Source organism: Chaetodon trifascialis, chromosome 12 (genome assembly GCF_039877785.1).
Source record: "Chaetodon trifascialis isolate fChaTrf1 chromosome 12, fChaTrf1.hap1, whole genome shotgun sequence".
NCBI lineage: Eukaryota > Metazoa > Chordata > Actinopteri > Chaetodontiformes > Chaetodontidae > Chaetodon > Chaetodon trifascialis.
Window position 1 is genome coordinate 2,940,001 of NC_092067.1, and position 18,449 is coordinate 2,958,449.

The 18,449-nt window shown below is 39.1% G+C and overlaps 1 protein-coding gene across 4 annotated transcripts in view; it reads right to left on the bottom strand.

Moving 5' to 3' along the window:
- The window catches only part of LOC139339993 (diacylglycerol kinase beta), a 106,930-nt gene that overhangs the window by 43,688 nt on the left and 44,793 nt on the right, over window positions 1-18,449 (bottom strand). For all 4 annotated transcript variants that reach the window (XM_070975521.1, XM_070975522.1, XM_070975519.1 and 1 more), the window contains 10 exons: window positions 17,972-18,089; window positions 17,279-17,367; window positions 15,484-15,600; window positions 13,069-13,167; window positions 11,697-11,807; window positions 11,517-11,590; window positions 9,358-9,432; window positions 6,471-6,556; window positions 5,881-5,970; window positions 3,094-3,254 (listed from right to left, as the gene is read on the bottom strand). In XM_070975521.1, coding sequence (XP_070831622.1) covers window positions 3,094-3,254; window positions 5,881-5,970; window positions 6,471-6,556; window positions 9,358-9,432; window positions 11,517-11,590; window positions 11,697-11,807; window positions 13,069-13,167; window positions 15,484-15,600; window positions 17,279-17,367; window positions 17,972-18,089 — 1,020 coding nt within the window. The remainder of the gene's footprint in view (window positions 1-3,093; window positions 3,255-5,880; window positions 5,971-6,470; window positions 6,557-9,357; window positions 9,433-11,516; window positions 11,591-11,696; window positions 11,808-13,068; window positions 13,168-15,483; window positions 15,601-17,278; window positions 17,368-17,971; window positions 18,090-18,449) is intronic.

The following is an 18,449-nucleotide window of genomic DNA, read 5'->3' on the forward strand; positions in this document are numbered from 1 at the left end:
GGGATTGTGGTACACATTAGGAACTGGCCATTAACACTAGGAATCATCTTGCAGGACACACACACACAATCATGTGCATTCAAGTGCATGCACATACACATTTACACCTGTCCACCCATCCACAGAAAGTCCTGCACAGAGACACGCGCTGCAGAGGGATCAGCTTCCTCACTGCAACATGAGGTGGCACCTTTAATGGCTGCTGACATGGTGTGATTTCCTTCTCTCAAATTCCTCTCACAAGAGTCTTTCCAGGCCGCGGGTCAAGTGAGAGCACCGATACTGACCTGCACGTGTACACAGATGGTTACATCCACTGCCATTATTTGTTAATGTATAGGTTTTATTAATTCAATAGAAAGCATGCATGAAGACGAACACTTTATAAGTATTGTGTATCATGGTGCTCAAAGAGGAGGCAGAGGCTTCACATATATTCTTAATGCTATCCTGCCTGCTTAGTGTGGTACTGGCAGCCCCCACAGTGAGCCCACTGCTCAATGCATCTTTAGACAGCCAGTTGTGCCTGCCAGTAGCACTATGGCTGAACCTGCTAAATCCTCATCTTCTATAAAGATGATGCATATAACTTTTGGTATGTTTAATACTATTTTCCAAATAAAAGAATATTTGCACTTACAACATGCAAACAGAAAAAGCTTGTTTTTGACCTTGGGGATGAATAAAATCTAATCTCCTTTAAAATATGGGATAGATTGAAACAGAAATGACATAATACACTTTCTGATTTACAGTTCTGAGTGCTTTGGCTGAGCCAACCACATGCTCCACACCATGTCAGCCACAATTAAGTCAGTGAGATAAAGGACAGATGACTGTAGAAGCTTTCAGATTTGGCCTTGCCAGCCTCCTGTCTCCATAGCAACCAAACCCTGAGTAGCAAGGTCTGTGATGGGATGGCAGGAAATGCAAACCCTGTATGGTTAGTAAACCAGATTTGAGGGTTACTAATGGCTACATCATTGGTGTGAGTCAGAGATTGGTTTGCTCAGGTGTCGTGTGCACCCAGATACTCAGCCATCTGTCACTGTGGCTCTTGGAGGCGCAGCGACCTGTCGCTTTGCTTAATGACTGTGCCACATTGGAGTGTTGTCAGAACTCAAGGAAAACAGTTGCAGTTTAACACAGAGGGCCTCCACATTAAAGGATAAAGCTGGTGTTATTCTATGTTTTTGTTATTATTCGTATTGTGATGATATCATGATGCATTTTGTGTATTAAATCTGTAAGAAACAACAGCTGTCACATAAATGAAATGAAGTAAAAAGTGCAAAGATGAACCATTTCTTTCCAGAACCATTACCTAAAACTTGTAAATAAATAATACTTAAATGTAGCTTAAATGTTGTAGCTGAGTATACTGTAACAATACACAAACTACTGAATGTGAGAAAGCCAGCACAGGGTACAAATGAGAGTGCACAAAAATGGCAACCAGTGACATATAGATGAGTATGTCATTGGCCTCCTCTGTGCGATGTTTTGCTATGTGTTGTGTCGACACTGACACATATGCAGGTACCTGTGGGGGTGCAGTTGTATAACATCACTGTGGTTGATCCTCTTCTTGCCAAAACTCTCTAACTTCTACCTGTGCACATATGTCCTCTTCACACTTATGTCACTTGTTTATTTACACTCATATGTACTGTACTGTACATCCAATGCGTTTGACTGTTATCAGCTTAATTGTGCTTGAATGTTTGAGAAGAAAACATCAGATGGTACCTTTGGCTGCTATGGTGATGACTCAGCTCAAAGGTTGGCAAAACACCAAGGTTAATAGTGTGGTTTCCATTGCTGCACTGAAATATTCACCCTGCTTCCAATTATGAGTTTGGTATGATGGTGTTTTTTTTGCTGTGCCAGTATAGGAGTGAAGGCTTGCTAACACTGACCAGTTCAGTGATGGAAAGGGTGCAAGCTGTTTGTAGGAAGCCTTAAACAACTGCAAGCTGATATAGAATGCATTTCAATAACTACGAACTGTGTGTGTACAAAGGTTGATGGTTAAACTGTGGCAGATAAACAGATTTGTTCTAGTGTGTCCAAACTACAACACAGGAGTGGTGAGGTCTGGACATCTTGTGAATCTGTCTGTGGCTGCCATATTCCCATAAAGAAACACTGAAGAAACACATTTGAATGACTTGCTCTGGGGACACATCCACTAATTGACTATGCTGAAGGAAAATCAACAGACCAGCACTGTGACAACTTCATGAAGGCCTTGTTTGTCACCTCACCTCTGAATAAACGCCCCTGAGCCTTTATAACAGTATTCTCCATCAGGACAAGATAAAAAGGTTGCTAAGCAACTGGAACCTGGCAACATGTTTCTTTCCTTCAATTAAAAGACAGAACCTGCCCAACAGGGACCAGAAATCCACTGATGAATCTACTAATTGCCTATGTCCACAAAGACTAAATAATCTTTTTCACCATGTTGTATTTATAACAACTATGTCCCAGTCAGTTAATTTGGAGGCAAGACTTTTGTGTCTGACACACATACCTGCTAATTGGAATGTAGAATTTGAAATATTCAACATATCCGATTCTTTATTGTATATTTCATCAAGTATATTTCATATTTTTCATTGAATTAGAAATGGTTGTACATATACACTGGTCACTGGTTCCAGTTTATTCAATTCAAATGCATTATTGAGATTAAATAGTTGGCTAAGCTTTATGTTTTTAGAAATCTTGTTGCTAAATTTTTTAGATGAGAAAGACTGGACATTTTCATGGTTTGGAGTTGTTCTACACCAAATCACAGAGGTGGGTTGATGTTTTTATTTTCTGATAATACCAAATTAGATTTCAGATGGTTTGTTAAATTGTAATTGGACAATACTAAGACACTGTGATATAACTGATATAGCTAAATATTCAACCAATACCTATTGGTAAATGGAGAATTATTTTATTTTTTAATATATAACATGACATTTTAGTGGTTGGAACAACATCTTATCAATAAATGTAAATGATCGTGTAAATTTCTTTCCTCTTCCCAGGTCCACCATGCTCACGGCACACAGGAAATAAATGATGGAATTTCCTTACCACTCCAATAGAGAAGTAGTTGTTGACGATGCTATAGGGGACAGGATCTCCCTTCTCCTCCTTGTCATCAGGGACAATGTCTATGTTCCAGCGGTCCAGCACCACTTCTGTGCTGTGCTCAATGTCTCGAAGGAACTTCAGCAAGCTGCCACCCTCATAACCTGCCGAGAGCAGAGAGAGAGGAAGGTACAACGAGTAAATACAAGCAAATGCACTGATGAAAACAAATACAAAACATGCCAAAAGTACACCCCATTCTATTTTTGGTGCACTCGGCTTGTGACAATAAGTTTGATTGAAGTCAGAGTAATTACACATTATAATTCCCCTGCTGTACACCTGCATAAATATAATTAGATGCCAATCATTACAAAGCATATTGCAAACAACTAATCAGCCAATAGAAGTGTGATTTCAGTGCTCTGCCTGAAATAACACAGTGCTTTTTAAAGGGAAAATCCTGCACGGAGCCCTGACCTCAACAGATTTGGGATGAGCTGGAAGGCTGACTGAGGTGAAAAATTTTGATTTATTTCTTGAATCAAATTACATTGAACCAAACCCATGTGATCTTATGTGAGCAAAAACTGGCAGAGATTTTAGTCAGTAGATCCAGAAATTATTGTTTCACCCCATCCATATTTAAACCCCTACATTTAACTGGTGAAATGGTGGATTATATGGATTCAACCATGAAAGTTGCACTGATTAGGATGCCATTTCATACAGACCGCCACCCCCATCACCTCCAAACCTATAACATGGCTCAGGCCTGACAGCACCCCAGGGAGGGAAGTATGTTCTAAGATTCTCATGAGGGCGTCAGGCATTAATGAGTACCACCACACTAGGGGCATCATGCGTGAAATATGAGCGTGCTTGCAAATGCACATTCTCTGACATAGTGGTAGTCTTAAGAAATAGTTCAATTTCAGAGCAAACAATTTCCTTTTCATGTAAAAATAATAATCTGTTTCCCACTGGATCTTTCACCACATTTATCCTCAATATGTGCACACACTCACAAGTTGTGTATCATATACAGTGTGTATCACACACTTTAAAGCCTTTGAATAATTCCTGAAAGTTTAAAATCTACAAATGCCAACATTACACATTGTCAGAGCCACAAACTCAACAATAACAAACTTTGTGGTCCACAGTAGCAAGCAGCCCTGTGAGGCTTCACTGGAGCACAGCAGTGTTTTGAGCTAAATGCAAATTCTAACATGCTGACATCAAGCATGTATCTTTAGATAGTTACATGTTCACCATCTTTATTTAGTATGTTTGAATGCTAATGCTAATTGGCACTAAACACAAAGTACAGCTAAGACTGATAGTAACAATGGAAACAAATTGAAATTTTGATCCGATAATGAAGTTACATGAAGAGACATGAAACATTATTACGACATGGATGTGAACCAAATTTCATGGCCATCCATCTGACCGAAAACTTTTCCCCCAGTGCCAAAAATGTCAACCTGCTGGAGGTGCTAAGAAAAAAGGTCAGGGGATCAGCAAAGTCAGTTGCATTCATCCTCTGGGGACCATGAATGTGCCAACAAAAATGTTGTGCCAATGCATTCTGGGAATTTCAAGATATTCAACATATTAACTGAAAAGTTTAATTTGCTGGTGGTGCTGGAGGAAAAGTCAGGGAGGAGCAGTCTCAGTAGTAGTATGTAGTACAATTCAACATGAATGTCTTAGATATTTTCGGTCTGGAACAACTGACTGTTGGATATTGTCATCCCTCGAGCCATGCCGTTAGCATCGCTGAAAGCTGACGTCTCACCTTCACATGAAGATCACTCTCGCTTACTCTGTCTGCTGAGATGAATATTCATTAGGCTAAATGGCCTCAGAGACTCCAGCTCTGACTTCACTGTTTATTTCTATGAAAGATGATCTATTCAACAAAAGTCTCAAACCCCCTGAACCTGGCAGCTTATTGACAAAATATCATTCATAAGCCTGGGTTAGTGCTCTGCTGTTCCTCCAAGCAGCAACAATCAAGCAGTCATAACCAGCCACTCTAATTATTGGCCCAGAGTACTGCAACAAATCAATGGCTGGCAGAGGGTTTACAGCACAAGCGCTCTGCATATTAACAGTTTTTAATTTGACACGTAAGGGCTCCCACTCTCCCTCCCCATCTTTCATTTCCCAGAAACATGCACGAACATGTCTGTCTTTGTATTCTAGTATGCAATGGAGACCCTTCCTGAAACTACACTAACTGCACTAAAATGAACCCCAATCTGAACAACATTTGGCTGCTCATTGTAATGACTGCGCCATCAGTGTGCCAGCACGGTTTTTGAGGGGCACTGGAGTACTGTGGTCTTCATTTTTGATGTAAGTAATATAAAGTTATTGTCTATTGTTTCTCTACTAGATGGTTTGATTTAAGACAGAGTTAAATCAGATCAAACAGCACAGAAGTAAAGAGAATACATTTTAACCCACCGTGGGGCACTAAACAACACTGTATGAAAACATTCAAATCTGACCAGCATGTGCTGGTCTGGTTTGGTTTTACCCTTCTAATCCTTTCTGAAAGATTTTCAAAGGAAATATAAGAATATATAAATATAACCTGAGCAAAAAACTCTATATTTCCATTTCTTTTCCACTATTTTCTGTTACTCCACATGAAAAGGTACCAGCTTGGATATTCCCAGAATGTTGCAACCCTACATACAAACACACACACACACACACACACACACACACACACACACACACACACACACACACACGGTTGAGTGAGTGCCCCACCTCCTCCCCAGCGTAAGCAGCGTGCCAGGTCATTCCCTGTGCCCAGAGGGAGGATGGCCACTGGGGGGTGCCTGGCAAAATTGGCCTTATCTGCAAAGACAAACAGATCAACTTTCTTGTTCTTGATAAATCAAAAGAAAGAGATTTGATTTCAACCTGGGCCTTATTTTTGTGGCTTCAGTCATTGTGTATTTTGGTTATAATAACATTATAATAACATTATGAACAACAAACAAGCGCATTACTGAGATCGCAGAACACATCAACATTGCTCATGCACAGGAGAACTATGTCTTCCGATAACAGCCAGTACAGCAGGTCAAAGCTGAGCCAGGGAGTCTGTCTTTAAGCTGTGATGAATGTTTCTAAAGAGAATTGTCGAGGAAATGTGTTTACTTCTGTTTTCTCAAAAATGTTTGGCTAACTGGAGGGTTTGTTTATAATCTGACCTGCTGACTGCTTGTTGACCCACCTGATTTATATTTAGCAATCTCAGATCTCAGGTGAGTACATCTTATCATACCCTCAATAAACCATGGCCCAAAAATGTGATTCAAGTTGTAGTGTAGTGCAGTGTAGTTCAAGTATACCTATACAGTCCAGAATCCAACCCACAGTGCCATCACCTCCACAAGCAAGCACCCGGAAATCAGGGACATCATGGAAGAAGTTGAGCCTGTGAAGACAGAAGATCCAGTAAATTTAACCAAGGAAGGTATTATTTTGCCTTTTTCTACACAAAGACACAAATGTCAAAGTGGATTGTTGGTGGTACATCTATCGATTGGATTTCATAATGGTTGAGGGATTTTGTATTTAAGCTGTGAATGATTTAATGAAGTGAACTGAAAGGCTCATGGGCAGATGGACACAGAGAAAGAGAGAGTCTTTAATCAATGCGTGCCCTCTCCAGCTGTGTTCACTCCCCTCTTTTCTCTAGAAACCATCGTCACTAAGTGGTCACAGTTCGTGTGCCCTTCAAAGGGACCTTTAATGTGTGTTGGGACAAAGGTGTCGACAGTAGCTTTCATCTCTCTCCGTCATCAGACAGCTGCATACAGGGCGCCGACCTCTTTCACACCAACCACCTGGCCCTGCACAGAAATGGCCGTAGACCTTCCAAACCAAGTCTATACTAAGTTAGACACAATGTGGGTTGTACAGTGAATACAGTGTTATAGGTAGTTATTTCCTACAGTGATGTGGCACAAACAAAATGATTCACCACTAAAGGGTGAATATGGCAATATTTATAGGATTCCATAGTTTTCTGTCAACAAAGCCCATGAAAAGACCAAAACCAACAATAAATCGATCCCACTACTAAGCCAAGGTCTGACACATCATATTCTTCTGTGCCATGAAGCTCCATTGTTGTCCAGAAACAATTAAAAAACACATCCATGAGCCACAGAGTGTGTTCATGTCTCACTGGAATCTGAAACAACAATAAGGTCAGCCTTATTCCTAAGCCTAAACAGCCTAAACACACACTCCTAAATAGACTCCTCAGTCTTTGCTCAGATATTACTGTCCTGTCTGTGGTCCACTCGAATGAAAGTAGGTGATTATTTCTGGATCAGGTCAGATGATTTAGAGGACACTAGGCAAGCAACCCTCTCTAATGGACATCTGGATAACTACACCAACATGTACTCGCCATGAGGACATTTCCACAACATGGAGCTGTGTGTCGCGTCTGACCGAAACCCTCCCATGTCAGCATCAAATTTTAATTAAGCCAACTAATCCTGACTGTTTGTGGCTATGCTTTATGTCAGCGGAGGAGAAATGTGCATCATCAAAGAGCCAAATGGAGGTTCACATTAATAGAAGGGCTGAAACAATGTTTGTAATGGCTGAAAGTACAGCGAGGAATTGCAATCCCTAAACAAATTATTCAGAGTAAGCTGCCTGTCACCTCAAAGCCTGCTGAGCCTGTTGCTAGGGAACCCATGGTAACAGTTGTGGAGAATTCAGTGGAGAGCAAGTTAACCCTCTATGTGACAACAGACCTTCATTGTGTGTTTATTTGTATGCATGTGCTTATATTCACTTGTGCATACTGTAGAGCCTCAGCACCAGCACAACTGTTCCACTGCTCAGCAATAGCAGTTTTCCTCATTTAAGACATGAAAAGGCCCCACTGTTCAGATGTGTGTTGAGATTTGAACAAAAAGCTTCTTTATGCACAATTACATAATTAGTGTAAGTCCCACTCACAACAAGTGCTCTTGGTTTTTGACACTGTGGAAGCAACATTATTTCATGAATGGAATGAAAAAACAGGAAAATGGGGAAAAAAGATGAGCAAAAGTGACTAATATTACACTATTAACATCCTTGCAGTGAGAAGTGATTTAATGCCTATTAAACAGGTTGTGTATTTCTTTGAACATAAACTCTAAGTTGAAAATGTTTCATCACTGAACTGTAATGCATTTAAACTACAGCGTGATGAAATTACAAAAACTAGTTTCAGATCACTATATTGATATTGTTTCCAATATCACTTCAGAGTAACACAGCCTTTATGTTTGATACAGCGGATGCATCTACTGTACTCTCCCCTAAGGCCTGAGTGCGTCACTCTGTCGCTTTTCCTACAATGGACTATCAAGGGCAGCAGCTCGTCATGACTGAGGGAGAGAGAGGGATTTGTGCACAGACAAGGGAGGAGAGAATTTTGTGCAAATGGAAGTGAAAGGATGGTGAAGAGAGTGCCTCACCTTCAAGGTAAAGCATTTACGGTCCTTGTGTGTGTATGGCATTTTTCTTCCCTGAGTGGATGAAAGGCGCAACAGCATTCATTTCAAAGGACAAGCTGTGCTCAGCTCTGATGTATGCGAGTGTGTCATGAGGTCAAATGCAGAGCACAGCATTAATGCACTGTTCCCTTTCACCTTCACCGCAGGTTAGTTTGGCGTGAAGGAAAGAGGTGGTCTGACAGCAGAGCTCCCCTGACTAAACAACAACTAACTGTATTTCTACTGTATATTCATGTTGTTCTTTTCACTTCGAAATCCAAACCTCTGAAGCAACTTTTAAAAAAGCACACCTCCATTTCATCTTTTCATAAATGATAGCTTTATTTCTTTGTGTCTGGCTTTGTGTATCAATTCTTTAACCACTGAAAGATTCAATTTTGAGTATTTTTATGCTCTAATAGGCTGGTGCAGGCTTGTATCTTAACCCAAAAGACCTAAAAGATTTTTAAAGCCACAACCACACATGACAAATCTCATCTGGTCAGAACATTGACGTCATTCAACTGAAGAAACAGATCCTGTCCAAATGAGCCTTACAACTAACATTTGTTTGATATTTGAAGTATTAACAGGTCAACATGACATCTCTCTCTGATTGCTGAGGCCTACATTATAAACAATGTCCTGAGACAGACACAGCTGACACAGCACTGTTCTATCATTCACTGGTGTAAAAATGGCAAGAAAGAGATGAATGCAACAGACTTACCCTACCATTGGTCCCCCTCGCTCCAAACTGTACACCTGCCTGGGGTTCAGTAGGTACCTGAACTTCCTCAGTACCCTGGAAAACAAGAGAAAAATAAAAGTGAAAACAACTCAATTACTCAGAGGTACAGTGAGCACCTATGGAGTTGTACAATGACCAGCATACACAATGTGCTAATATTACAGAGTGCTCATCCATAGGTTAGAAGAATGAAAAATAATGAATAAATACAACAGCAATCTTGCAGGCAATACCAGTTTTGAGGCATGTCATGTGGTGCAATAAAAGTCTGGTGCTATGATGGGAGGAAAAATAGGGTTGGAACAGTAAAGTCATAAAAATCGTGGCATTTGGGGTTTGAACATTTCATTTGGCGTAAGCATCCTATAGCTTCACTAAAGATATATGGGTTATATAAACAAGTGAATAGATTCCTCAGCCATGAAGGAATCCAAATCATACAATATATACATTTATATTATTCAGTGGATAACCCAGATTTAGACAGACTATACAAACTCTGTTAACATTTGTATGTAGGGTAGAAGCTTATACACTTCATACACTGACAAGTTGCTGCATCATCAATTAATTAAAGAAACAACTAAATGTGAAATTGCATGGACAACTTTATCTAGTTTTCACAGACAAAAATAGCATTACAACAGCCTCTGGTTTCCTGCTCAAAATGATTTTTTGGTTCTTGGAATGTCTATTAATAGTTATTCTAATGGTAATAACGAGCGTGTTGCTATGGTAATGTGTCAGGCTGAGGCAGAGCAACAAGGAATGATTGGTCTCTGTTGTGTGGAGAGTACAGCAACAATGTATAGTGCTCTTTATCTTTAGATTGCAGCATTCAGAGACAGCAGGAAGGGCCAGAAATTATGGAGCCGTCTGAGACAGAAATCAGTTTCCTGAAGTGTGCCATTTGATTATATTACATCTGGTCTATGCTTGATAGCATAAATGCAGAGACTTACATAGACAAAGAAAAAATTAAATTAGTAAAGGAAAATTAACTATTAACATACTTTTTCTATTTATTTCTCATTGTCTCACTGAGATTATGATCTCTTTCCAAGACAGACGTGAGAACAAAAAACACTCACAAGAACACAATTGGCAAACAAATAATAACAATAAACAAAGAATAAATAAAAAGAGAATGAATCATAAAACACATCAGACAATAAAGCTTTAAAATCTCCCAGAGGGATGTAGGACTCTAGTTTGAGAGCATTTTGTAGTTCATTTCATTTCAAAGGTGCATAGTACATATGGAAGCAATGGAAAATGTACATTTCCCTGAAACGCCCTACTTTTGTTTAAGTTTCTTTTCTAAATCAAAATGCACTTGATTGGTAATTAATTCGCTGTAATATTGTGTCAGAAAACAGCCCATGTTCATGTTGTGTTACTTTATAAAATGCTTTGTAAAAGGAAAAACAACAAATAAAAAAAACCAGCTCTACCAAAATTAGTGCGTACATGAGGGGTATCTAAGGTTCACAAGTTAGTGGAGTGTGTCCTGTAGTTACTGGATTTAAGTGAGAGAAGAGTTTGGATTAACACCAACAACAACAACAACAACAACAACAACAACAACAACAACAATAATAATAATAAACAGTCAGGGGCAGACATCATGGTTGACTGTAATAACTGTAATGATTTTGGAGTCAAACATTGAACATGATGCTATATATAATATCGCTGTTACTGTGCTCTGACCTGGGTGAAAACCTGTTGTGTCTGTGGTTGTACATTGACCAATGATTCTAGGATTATTGCTAAGAAAGGAAGTTTATATATTAGACAGTAGTTGTTGAGATATAAAGTTAATTGTAATAAATTTTAATCTTATTTTTCTATTTTCATCCTAGATTATTCACAACATGTTTGATTTGTACCCAGATCTCATCCATTTCTTCTTTTTTTTTTCGAATAAAAACATCTGACTTAAAAATGAAGAGCATTAATTTTCTTTGAGCTATAAAATAATCAGGTTGTGTTTATGTGAAGCCAAATGGCTGTCATCAACTTAATTCATTACCTCTATTCAGTGTCACCATACAGTACATGACATTGCAGTGGATGAAAAAGACAATAGTAAAACAGACCACTAGACCCCAGCAGAAGGCCCGCAGGTGACTTACCGCTCGCCCTGTCTCCCTCCACTCTTGGGATTGACCATGACCAGGAGTGGGTGAGTGCCTGGGAGAGGGGTGATCTGGAGACAGGAAGGAAAAACAGACTCAGGCATCTGTTAACTCACTTTGTGTGGTCACTTAAACAACCTAGATGACGGACAGCTGCTGGATGCTGGACAAGCGTACCTGCAGTGCTTGTCCATCTCCAGGGGAGAATTTGAAAGTCTGATTGGTGTCATCAGGGCTGGTGCTGGGTGGCGACTCCCCCTCACCACGCTTCACCACAGAATGACGGTCCTGTGAAAAGAGCAAGACTGATAAACAACCGTGGGCCAGGCCTTTTATTTACTCTTGACTGATTCCAATCTACAATATACAGGAGCAGGAGAGAGAAGAAGAAATTTGTGCTCCAAATACTGGCTGTATGCACTTTCCCTTCATCAATAAAAACAAACTTTAAATATTCTGCAAGTGCATGGAAAAGCCCACTTTAGATATGGATAACATGTATATAAATCAGTTTGTCAATGAGGTACCTGTGAGGACAATCGAAAAGCCAGACCACAAACCCAAAAATGGAATCATCATTCAGTGTGAAATTGAGGCAGGTGTTTGCTGGACAGAGGTCTGACAAGACATGTTAGAGGAAGTCTTTTGAATGGAATGTTGCTAATACAACCAGTTTAGTCATCAATCCATCCCCTCTACATTTCCTATCCAGGTTGTAGTGGCAGCTTACCACTCATCAAACCTCTTAAACAATCCTCAGTATATGGCTAAAATGCTATTTCTGTCACAACTGTGCTCATTGTCTCTGTCGTATCGTTGATGCAGTGAATGGAAGGACACAGAAGCAGTACATTTTGGGTACAGTCTGGATTGTACTGAGCTCCAGATGAACGGCTGAAGCAGCTTGTGTTTCAAATTATTATAAATCCTACTTTCATAAAGGTTATAAAGTTCTGTTTTTGTTTAAACTATTTTAGAGAGGTGACTGACTGCAGTTTGTGGTGTTGTTAAATTGTATTGCATTATTCTTACAGGTGTGTCTATTATTATGTCTGCTCCATCTATATCAGCAAGTGTAGGCCAAATAAGAGACGCACCTCTTTGTACAATGTAATTCAGTTAAACAGAGCCACAAACTGCGACGCCTAAAATGATCATAATATTGTATTAGTGCATTGATTTTAGCTAGGTGTACACAATGAACTGGCCAGTGAGTGTATATTTCAAATGAGGTTTCTATGAATATTTTTGATATGCTATTGAAATCCCTAACATAGTGTAAAATTAAAAATTCAAACTGACCACACTCACTGTTTTCTGTCGTGGAATCTATGAACTTTTTAAACAATGTTCTGAACCGACAGCAACAACTGTGAGAGTGAAGCCTGCTCTAAAATCAGCTCACACAGTCTGCTAAAGATTTGTTTTGTCAGTGATATAATACTGAAACCAAACTAATCCTCCTTCATCTGTGGAAGTTAACATAGTCTCAATTGTACATGCAGTGTGTGCACTCTTGTGTATGTATCGCAGAAAAAGGGATTCTCACCAGGACAACAGGGCAGATGTATGAGGGTAACAGAGTGTGGTCCCTCAAGGCTCCTCCATCACACTCTGGTTTCACATTAGATGCACATTTATTATGGAGCTACGGAGAAGAGGAGAAGCAGAAACATAAGAACTGTGGGCGGAATCCATCTGTGGGACTGAGTGTATCAAATGTTAGCATGAAATGTTAGTATGAAACAATTTGGAGGCTGGTTGTCCTGACAGTACGTACCCACTGTTTGACAGGCCATACAGTATCAATCAAAAAAATATCTATTTGTATTTCTACGTAGAATATTCTCTATGCTGAAATGAGAATGACTCTGTGAACTTGAATTTGTTAACAGCAGGCAACCTCCACTCCAAACACCACAAGTCAGTGGTGACATCTAGTGGATTTTGTAAGTAATGCCAAGTAAAACACATAAAAGTGTGTAAATGCTGTCATTAATCACATTGTGGGGCCATAAAGTTGTTCACACTGCACATTGAGGGGATTTGTGTCATATTTGGGAACACAAGGCTGATCCCTGTCAAGTAAATCACAGTCATCACCGTTACAGTTAAGATTTGGTTAGTGAGTAAGGGCCCGGTCCTTACATGTGTTTCATAGCCAATCATGATACTATCACCTGTTACCAATGAACCTGTTTACCTGTGGAATGTTCCAAACAGGTGTTTTTGGAGCATTCCACCAGTCTTTTGTTACTCCTGCCCCAACTTGTATGAAATGTGTTGCTGCATCAAACAAACCACATTCTGTTTTATTTGTGTTTAACACAGCTTCCCAACTGTTTTGGAACTGGGAGTGTAACACTGCTGATGGCAGGATTTATAGCAAGGCTGTTGTATTAGACTGTATTTGTTTTAGACTTAGACTTACTTTACTTTACCTACTTTACTTTATTGATCCCAATTTGGGAAATTCATTAGTTGCAGCAGGTTAAACATACACATAAACATAAAATATATACAATTAAGAAGAATAAGGATGAATCAAGTGTAGCTAATAAAGTGGCTAATGAGTGTAAGTCACTGTAATGTCCTAATGTATGTTTGTAAGAGTGAGACAGACAGACTTTATGATGGACTTAATTTATTGTATTAAACATCATAATCATAATGTGAGGGTAGACCAGAAAAATAATGACTCTCTACAGTACATCTATGGATATAACTGTTTACTGTGGATATAACTGTTTACTATGGATATAACTGTTTACTGTGGATATAACTGTTTACTATGGATATAACTGTTTACTGTGGATATAAATGTTTACTGTGGATATAACTGTTTACTGTGGATATAACTGTTTACTGTGGATATAACTGTTTACTGTGGATATAACTGTTTACTATGGATATAACTGTTTACTGTGGATATAACTGTTTACTGTGGATATAACTGTTTACTATGGATATAACTGTTTACTGTGGATATAACTGTTTACTGTGGATATAACTGTTTACTGTGGATATAACTGTTTACTATGGATATAACTGTTTACTGTGGATATAACTGTTTACTGTGGATATAACTGTTTACTATGGATATAACTGTTTACTGTGGATATAACTGTTTACTGTGGATATCACTGTTTACTGTGGATATAAATGTTTACTATGGATATAACTGTTTACTGTGGATATAACTGTTTACTATGGATATAACTGTTTACTGTGGATATAACTGTTTACTATGGATATAACTGTTTACTATGGATATAACTGTTTACTATGGATATAACTGTTTACTGTGGATATAACTGTTTACTGTGGATATAACTGTTTACTGTGGATATAACTGTTTACTATGGATATAACTGTTTACTGTGGATATAACTGTTTACTGTGGATATAAATGTTTACTGTGGATATAACTGTTTACTGTGGATAGAAATGTTTACTGTGGATATAACTGTTTACTGTAGATATAACTGTTTACTATGGATATAACTGTTTACTGTGGATATAACTGTTTACTATGGATATAACTGTTTACTGTGGATATAACTGTTTACTATGGATATAACTGTTTACTGTGGATATAACTGTTTACTATGGATATAACTGTTTACTGTAGATATAACTGTTTACTATGGATATAACTGTTTACTGTAGATATAACTGTTTACTGTAGATATAACTGTTTACTGTGGATATAACTGTTTACTGTGGATATAACTGTTTACTGTGGATATAACTGTTTACTGTGGATATAACTGCTTACTGTGGATATAACTGTTTACTGTGGATATAACTGTTTACTGTGGATATAACTGCTTACTGTGGATATACAGTAACTGCTTACTTACGATGTTTTTCTATTGGTCATACAGAGTGTGGAATGTGACTACTGCAGACTGAAGTGTTACCTGGTGAGAGCTATCTGTGTCTACATGCGGCAGCAACTCACAGTGATCTGACACCAGACACAGTGCAGGCCTGTTAGGCCCTGGTAGCACTTAATGCTTCTGTGACAGCGGTCGCACTTGGTCGGAGAGTTACCTTCCATCCATACATGCTGCATAGCCTGGAGAGCAAGAGAGAGATCAGAAAGTCTGTATTTAATGCTAGTTAGCATTTGATAGTTTGATTTTTAGCACTTTTAATTAGTGATCAAGTCAAGATGTAAAAATAATTGAGGGTTTTGAATGTTTTTTGCAAAATTTTCATTCATTACTGAAAACATATAACAAACAATAAAGAGCAATGTTAGTTTTAACTGTAATGAACTGGTGAAATAAAGTAATGACTAAAACCTGGACCTCCTAAACACTGTTTATCATGAGAGAAAAAATACATTAACAGAGCTAAAAATAACACCAGGATAATAATAACGCAGAGAGTTGCCATTAGCAGCACTGGTGCACACCAGCACTTTAGGAGCACCACTATAATCAGTGTGTAATGCAACTTATCCATATTTCCTCCCCATCATCATCATCATCATCATCATCATCATCATCATCATCATCATCATCATCATCATCATTCATCATTCATATTAATCTTCATTCTATTACCAATAAATGCTTTGGAAACAAGACAATTTCCAGTGTGCTGTGCTGAAACTCATTTTCCATGACTTCTTAAAGTGGGGTTGCAGCACCTCCAAAAACCAGATCTTATGAAACCATTAAAGTTTAAGATAAGATAAGATAAGATAAGATAAGATAAGATAAGATAAGATAAGATAAGATAAGATAACACTTTATTAAGGTCAATGTTAAAACTACAGTGCTTTCCCCCTTTCTTACTGGGTACAGACTATTTGTGTACAAAAGTTAAAATTTACTGCTATGTACAGTGACACTTGTGGGCATTCTGTACAATAGGATGTGTATGTGATTATAGCTCTTGATTACTAACGAGATATGACAACTTGAGCTTTGGAGGTTTGTCAGAGTATTCATTAAATAATGTTTAGACGTGCTGTAGTCCCAGGGAAAGATCTCATGTGGACGATCGTGAGTATGGACAGGAGGGTAGATGTGATACACAGACTTTCCAAGCACGATGCTACTTAACAGTTCTCTGGTTTACACTGCAGACAAAGAGATGGCTGACTCCTACCAAACAGGTCTAATGTAGGCTGAATGCACATCAGTAGGTCTGTGTTATATACGCATCTCAATGAAATGGCTGTATCCTAACTACTTTTTATAAATTATGATAATCTGGCCATGGGTCACCTCTCTTGGCTGTGTTCAGGCGGCGTCTCACTCTCCTTAGGGAAGAGGGGGACAAATTGGGCCTTGTGGGCACAGCAACAAACGCCTTGAGCAGGGAATGGATCTGATGATTGAATGTTGTTTGTAAAACAATAACAACAACAACAAAAGAAATGGGTCATATTTGCAAGTCGCATTGATGCTCCCAGGGAGAAAAGTTAGCAGCACTGTCTCCAAAAATGGACACAAAATGCGACTAAATGTTTGCAATTTGGAGCCCTGCTCTAAAGGCCCTGATCAGCATATGACCTGTGCCAGAGAAATAAGACTAATCACTTTGCAGCTAAAATACAGAAGATGCATGATCTCACAGACCATCCCATGATCCTGGCTCCTCTGTGGACCATGAGCCAGTGGGGATCTGCTGATCAGGCTGGTCAGTGTTCCTGCCTCATTACCCAGCAGCATCAGTCCATGTTATCAGCACAGCATCCTGTGTGCAAAATGAACCCTTTCATGAATTGTGTTTGTACTTACGTTGGTGTGTCTACGTGACTTGGCGTAGGTGCTGATGCAGGCAGCAATGTCTTTGGACACACATCGTTCATGTACTGTGTACTTGCATACTGTGGGACAACAACAATAGACAGCGGTTTGTATAATTCTTACAGTAACACAGTTTACTTCACATCACAAACCAGCCTCAAAAATGGTCGACATACATAACCCTTATCTTAAACACATCTTAAACTTCTCACACTTACTCATCCTGTCTTATAGCTGCAACTAAAAACATGGTTTCCTTTGAGTTTAATAAAAGGGTTACCACATTAAAGATCATTTCAGACAAGTGACGACTTGCATTTAACAGGGACAATAACATTAGCCTCGAGAACTGCTTCTTGGCAGAATTCAATCAATAATGAAATTACATGTGATGACATTGTTAATGGATTTTAAAGGATGACTGTGAGGACTTTTAATTGAAAAACACTGTTGACTCAGAGGCACTCAGGCAGAGCAAACCACTTAAATTGGAGTCTGACGCAGGGAGTAAAGGAGAGAGCAGATAAAGACAGATGGACAGATGAAGAGATAACGACAGAGATGGAAAGGAGAGGAAGTCAGAGGAGGAGAAACATTGGAGACAAAGAGATGTTAAGAGACAGAGAAAAGCACCAAAGCAGACAGACAGGCAAACACACAGAGATGAGTGACACAGAGGCTCACTGGAGCAGCAGAGGCCCTGCTTGCGAACTCCAAGCAGCATGGTATGGCAATAGTTACAGTAGGCTGGTTTGTTGAAGTGCTTCAGACGCCAAACATGCTGCCCATCTTCCTGTACATTCTAGGAGACAACAAGGATAGAGGAAGCATTGAATGTATCCTTCAAGTGGAACCGCCTTGTCTATTTGATTTTGATTATCACTGTTGCTCCAAACAGTAAAGACAATTCTCAAATTTACAACAATCCAACTCAGCGTGCACATTATCTAAGTACTATGAATGGTGCATGTTTAAAAGCAGATCATCCATCCATCCATTTTCTATACTGCCTATCCCTTTCAGGGTTGCCAGCTGTCAACAGGCGAGAGGCGGGGTACACCCTGGACCGGTCGCCAGTTGATCGCAGGGCAACATATACAGACAAACCATTCACACTCACACCTAGGGGCAATTTTAGTCACCAATTAACCTAATGAGCATG